The sequence below is a fragment of the Eumetopias jubatus genome, unplaced genomic scaffold, assembly GCF_037043125.1.
Source record: "Eumetopias jubatus isolate StellerSeaLion01/CBP00866 unplaced genomic scaffold, mEumJub1_p1.0 scaffold_7, whole genome shotgun sequence".
NCBI lineage: Eukaryota > Metazoa > Chordata > Mammalia > Carnivora > Otariidae > Eumetopias > Eumetopias jubatus.
In genome coordinates, this window is record NW_028274813.1 from 77,413,276 (window position 1) to 77,418,441 (window position 5,166).

At 48.7% G+C, this 5,166-nt stretch overlaps 1 protein-coding gene across 5 annotated transcripts; it reads right to left on the reverse strand.

Moving 5' to 3' along the window:
* Positions 1-508: 508 nt before the first annotated feature.
* ACTC1 (actin alpha cardiac muscle 1) lies at positions 509-4,880 on the reverse strand. Of its 5 annotated transcripts, XM_088025081.1 has the most exons (7): positions 4,752-4,880; positions 3,462-3,588; positions 3,264-3,350; positions 2,440-2,601; positions 2,113-2,304; positions 1,132-1,313; positions 509-652 (listed from the first exon to the last, which is right to left on the reverse strand). In XM_088025081.1, the coding sequence occupies exons 1-7, from the start codon at positions 4,878-4,880 to the stop codon at positions 509-511; spliced, it is 1,023 nt and encodes a 340-aa protein (XP_087881207.1). The 5 variants fall into 5 exon arrangements, with proteins under 5 accessions (XP_087881207.1, XP_087881208.1, XP_027975247.2 ...); XM_088025082.1 differs by lacking the exon at positions 3,462-3,588 and having other exon boundaries at positions 3,264-3,459; XM_028119446.2 differs by having other exon boundaries at positions 3,264-3,588.
* Positions 4,881-5,166: the final 286 nt, after the last annotated feature.

Here is a 5,166-nt window from a genome sequence, read left to right on the forward strand (position 1 = left end):
GTTACAAAAACACCTGGCACATATGCTACAACTTTCATTGTCATTCACAGTAACTAATCCCAAAGAATTGTGTCTTGCTGATGTAGAGTTAAAGCTAATCTACTTTTCAGATGCGACATATATTCATGATTCTATTCCAAAGTGTAAAATTGATATTTAGTAGTGTAACTCCCGGCTAAATGTCACACCAATTCATCTGATGCACTTTGTGGTACTGTGATATTACAGTGCTCCTGGGGGCAAGCCACCAGCATTTGAATTCACACACTGAAGTAAGCCTACACTGGCCCCACCCCATGCCTCCCAGGGAAAGAAAGGAGAGAGGCTTTTGTACGTTGCAAGTCCTGGTCTGGTTTATTTATAAAGCAATAAATATTAGAAGCACAAATAAATTGCACATGTGTAAACAAACTGTACAATGATTGATGAGAGATAAGGGAGGGTGGTTCAGAAGACTCCAAGAAGCATAATACTGTCATCCTGAATGTAGACTAAGAGAGAAGTCACCTTAGAAGCATTTGCGGTGGACGATAGATGGGCCTGCCTCATCATACTCTTGCTTGCTGATCCACATTTGCTGGAAGGTGGACAGGGAGGCCAGGATGGAGCCCCCAATCCAGACAGAGTACTTACGCTCGGGGGGAGCAATAATCTGCAGAAAGAAAACAAATGCTTCCGGTGAACTCTGACACTCCAGGCAACAGATCAAGCAACATGCTGGAGAGATTCACAGAAAAGTATGAGATATTTCATACCATAAATGAATATGGCGGAATCAAGTTTTATGCATTTTCTTCTGGCTCATTCTGTCCATTATCAAAGACTCTACAAAATAGAATTGCCCCACTTCTCTGAACTAGAGTATAATGTGGCAACAAGCTAAATGTGTGATGGAGGCTAGCCCAAAAGTTGGAGACTTTTAAAATGTGTTCAAAGATTTAGGGTATTTTTTTTTCTTCCAACATCTATTATTATCCACTGCTTGAAAATGTTTTTTAAAGTCTCTTATCTTGGGAAAAGTGCTAGAAAAGCTAAGAGGTAAAGCGTATAGGAGACGGGAAGCACACAGTGTGAGTTCTGCGTGCAATCCTAAGACCCACCTTGCCTCTCCCACCCACAGGGGTTCTTTACCTTGATCTTCATGGTGCTGGGGGCCAGAGCAGTGATTTCCTTTTGCATGCGATCAGCAATACCAGGGTACATGGTGGTACCTCCCGATAGGACATTGTTGGCATACAGGTCCTTGCGGATATCAATGTCACACTTCATGATGCTATTGTAAGTGGTTTCATGGATGCCAGCAGATTCCATACCTAGAAATAAGTTTAAAAAAAAAAAAATCACACTGCACTCGGGCCAGGGGCCGAGGGTGGAGGGAAGAAAACAGGACTCCTTTTGTTGATAAACTGTCGCCCATTTGTCTCTGCAACATGTGCTCTTCTTTAAGATACACTGCAACGCGTTTGCAGAACAGGTGTCTCTCACAGTTAATCCTCAACAGACTGTCGAGACACAAACCACCGTGTTTAGCACCTGTTTGGAGTGAACACTTGAACACATGCATCAGATGTATAGAGATATGTTGGAAAGGGTGAGACACGCATTAGAGTTAGATTAATGCAATTTTTATTGATGGGCTAAAATCAGATCCTGACAAGCTTCCTCTTAGAAATCATTCCTGGGGCAAGATGTTTGGTAAACTACCAGGGTCCAGTTATTACCACGAGTATGATTCGTATGGTTGCATTTAATGATGAGTAACTTCAGAGGAAGTCCAGCTACCGGGTAATGGACTTACTGCAATAAGTCAGCACTTCTGAGTAACCATTCCTTTCCTGCAGACACAGATGCTTCAATTACTATCCTGCCTCATTCTTTATTTTGACATGAAGTCAGCGTGTCATCCTTTATCGTATCACTGCAACAGAACAGGATGGCCATCCCTTTAATGAGCCCTCAGGATCTGAGGCTGAGCTGTGTGGGACTCTGAGCTGTGACTTCTTTTAACTCAAGGGCCCCTTAATCCTTCTTGATGAGAATCAGTTTTACTCTGGGGGACCCCTAGATTTCTTAAGGAAGAGCTAGTCCCCTGCGCCAGACCCTACCACTCACCGATGAACGAGGGCTGGAATAGTGTCTCAGGGCAGCGAAAGCGCTCGTTGCCAATAGTGATGACTTGGCCATCGGGCAGCTCGTAGCTCTTTTCCAGGGATGAGGAAGAGGCAGCCGTGGCCATTTCATTCTCGAAATCCAGGGCAACATAGCACAGCTTCTCTTTAATGTCGCGGACGATTTCACGTTCAGCTGCAGAGATAAAGGGTAGCAGAGTCAAGCTCTGGAGAATGAAGTCAGCTGTAAGGGGGTAGGTAGATTCTCTGGTGGAGGAAAAAAGCAGACACGATGCTGTGGCAGATGAGACACACACACACACACACACACCAGTGGTGACAAAGGAGTAGCCACGCTCAGTGAGGATCTTCATGAGGTAGTCAGTGAGATCCCGACCAGCTAGATCCAGACGCATGATGGCGTGGGGCAAAGCGTAGCCCTCGTAGATGGGAACATTGTGAGTTACACCATCCCCAGAATCCAGAACAATGCCTGTCGGAAGAAACAGACGGGAGCAAAGTAAATCCCTGAGGACACCACTGCTTTAGTTGTGTCAAAGCCCACTTCCAATCTTGGCTAAAAGATACTCGCACTGGGCATGGATCCAGATCAAATTAGATTCCTTACACACAAAGAATAAAAATGAGCATAATGAAGGCTAAATCTGAAGGCAGCAACAGCTCACCCTTTTAAATATTGTAGTAGAAAAATTTCCCCAGGACACTTTCAAATGACCATCCCTTTTACCAGCCATTGGCACATTATGGAAGCATCCAGGCGTGTTTTTCTTTCCTCCCATCTGACTTGCACACGTTCTCTCTCTTTTGACTCAGACCCTGTAGGGAATGTCGGTTCTCCTTGGGGCCGTGTGCCCAGGGGCTGTGTTGGTATGGAACACATACCAGTGATGGCTACATTCCAGGTTTATACATCGTGTGGAGGCTTAAGTATGTGGCATCACATACTTTAGGAGAGGTAGAGATCTAACTCCATGTGCTTTCAACTCGTAGAAATGCATGGGATCTGAAACTACTGTTACCTCCTTCTCTTCTCAAGGACACCTTCCCAGGGAGTGTAAGGGAAGCTGATTCATAGCAAGGTCAGTGACTTGGGGACGTGGTGAATCAGTGAGTGTCCCCACAGCCCAAACTTACCCGTGGTACGGCCAGAAGCATAGAGGGACAGCACCGCCTGGATGGCCACATACATGGCAGGGACATTGAAGGTCTCAAACATGATCTGGGTCATCTTCTCGCGGTTGGCCTTAGGGTTCAGTGGGGCCTCCGTGAGCAGAGTGGGGTGCTCCTCAGGGGCCACGCGGAGCTCGTTGTAGAAGGTATGGTGCCAGATCTTCTCCATGTCATCCCAGTTGGTGATGATGCCATGCTCAATGGGGTACTTGAGAGTCAGGATGCCTCGCTTGCTCTGGGCCTCATCACCTACGTAGGAGTCCTTCTGACCCATACCCACCATGACTCCCTATAAGAAGAAAAAGATGGGGAAATCAAGCTTCCACTATTTTAGAAATGTAACTGATGCCTTATAAATTTACCTCTAACTGCTCAAGTCAAGGCACATCTTAGAAATACCAGAAATAATAAAAAATAGAATTTTATCCCAGTTTAGAAATATCATTTAAAATCAATCTAGTACCTTCTCCCCACCCCCACTCACACTCCCCAGGTACAATTCTGTCCTATAGAATATAACTGGGGAGAGGGGAATAAAGCTATTTCACCAGAGAAGTACAGCCTCACCTCATTTTAAAAATACCACGATGCCTTCATTAAATTATTAAGTTCATCACCCATGTCTACCAGAATATAAATGACTACCCTGTGGAATGACTGAATTAATGACACACTGTGTTTCTCCTAAGAAAAGATTTTGACATTCATCAAGTGAACATAAAAAGATGGGCTGCTATGCCATTATCACTCTGCCCCTGAAATTAGGCGGGCCCAACACTGTCCTGCGGAACCCCTCAGCCACCAGCCACGACAACACAGCTCTCCTCCTTGGCGGCTCGTCTGGCTGGGCCGGCGGCGGAGCCCAAGAGCATGGCATCTCTTTTAATAAACAAGGTGGTATGTCACTATCACCATGGCACTTGCTGCCTCTGTCACGCCCGGCTTCTAAAAATGCAACAGCCAGGAAGCGGAGAGATTTACATCCTTTGGGAGCCCAGTGAGCTGGCTGTGAACACGAGGGAGGAATGTGGGTTGGGTCCTGGTAGGTTGGGATAAGTTACAGTGTTACACGTCTTGATCGGGACTGACAAGGGAGGCCAAGTTAGAAACTGAAGTGTGTAAGGGGCAGGGAAGACAGTACTAAAAACGTAGGGCAGGGGTGAAGGAGAGAAGCTGCCGGCTTTTCACACAGGGCGTGCGACCCCTGGAGGGCTGTGTCCCTGCAAAGTGGAAGGGGGACGAGCCGCGGTGGTTGGTGGTATGTTGCTGGTGGTGTGAGCACTGCTTGTCCGGGCTTGGATTTCAGGCTAAATGCATCCTTTCCTTATTTAACCTGAGCAGTTCATGCAACAGGAAAGGCGGGTGACACATTTCTTAGATGAATGGACTGAGGAGGTGGCAGGCCGGGGACTGGCCCGGGCCAGAGCCGGACAGGCAGGGCGGGAAGTTTACCTGGTGGCGCGGGCGGCCCACGATGGAGGGGAAGACGGCGCGGGGCGCGTCATCCCCCGCGAAGCCGGCCTTCACTAGCCCGGAGCCATTGTCGCACACCAGAGCGGTGGTCTCCTCGTCGTCGCACATCCTGGCGCAGCGTCGGCGGGGTCTGCAGGTGGAGAGCAGGGCGGCCGGCGCTCAGTGCCCGCGCTCGCGCTGGCCTTCTCGCGCCCCAGGAGGGGACGGAGCAGGGGAGGGTTCGCGGTCGGAGGAGGGAAGCCTGCCAGCTCCCTTCCCCTCGGGGCAGAGTAGGCAGGGTGGGAAGAGGCTGCGGAGACCGAGGCGGACGTGCGTGGAGAAGGGGAGAGGAACCCACCCAGGCTCCCTGGCCAGGAGGCACTCTGCCCCGGGTGCAAGGAGGTGCGGTCACCCC

What these genes read in the sequence shown, in the direction of transcription:
- ACTC1 (XM_028119446.2), bottom strand. Translation starts at nt 4,880, where the DNA reads ATGTGCGACGACGAGGAGACCACCGCTCTGGTGTGCGACAATGGCTCC. An exon ending in CTACTCCTTTGTCACCACTG is followed by an intron (nt 2,305 to 2,439) that starts GTGTGTGTGTGT and finishes TTATCTCTGCAG; the next exon opens with CTGAACGTGAAATCGTCCGC. An exon ending in CCAGCACCATGAAGATCAAG is followed by an intron (nt 653 to 1,131) that starts GTAAAGAACCCC and finishes TTCTTTCTGCAG; the next exon opens with ATTATTGCTCCCCCCGAGCG.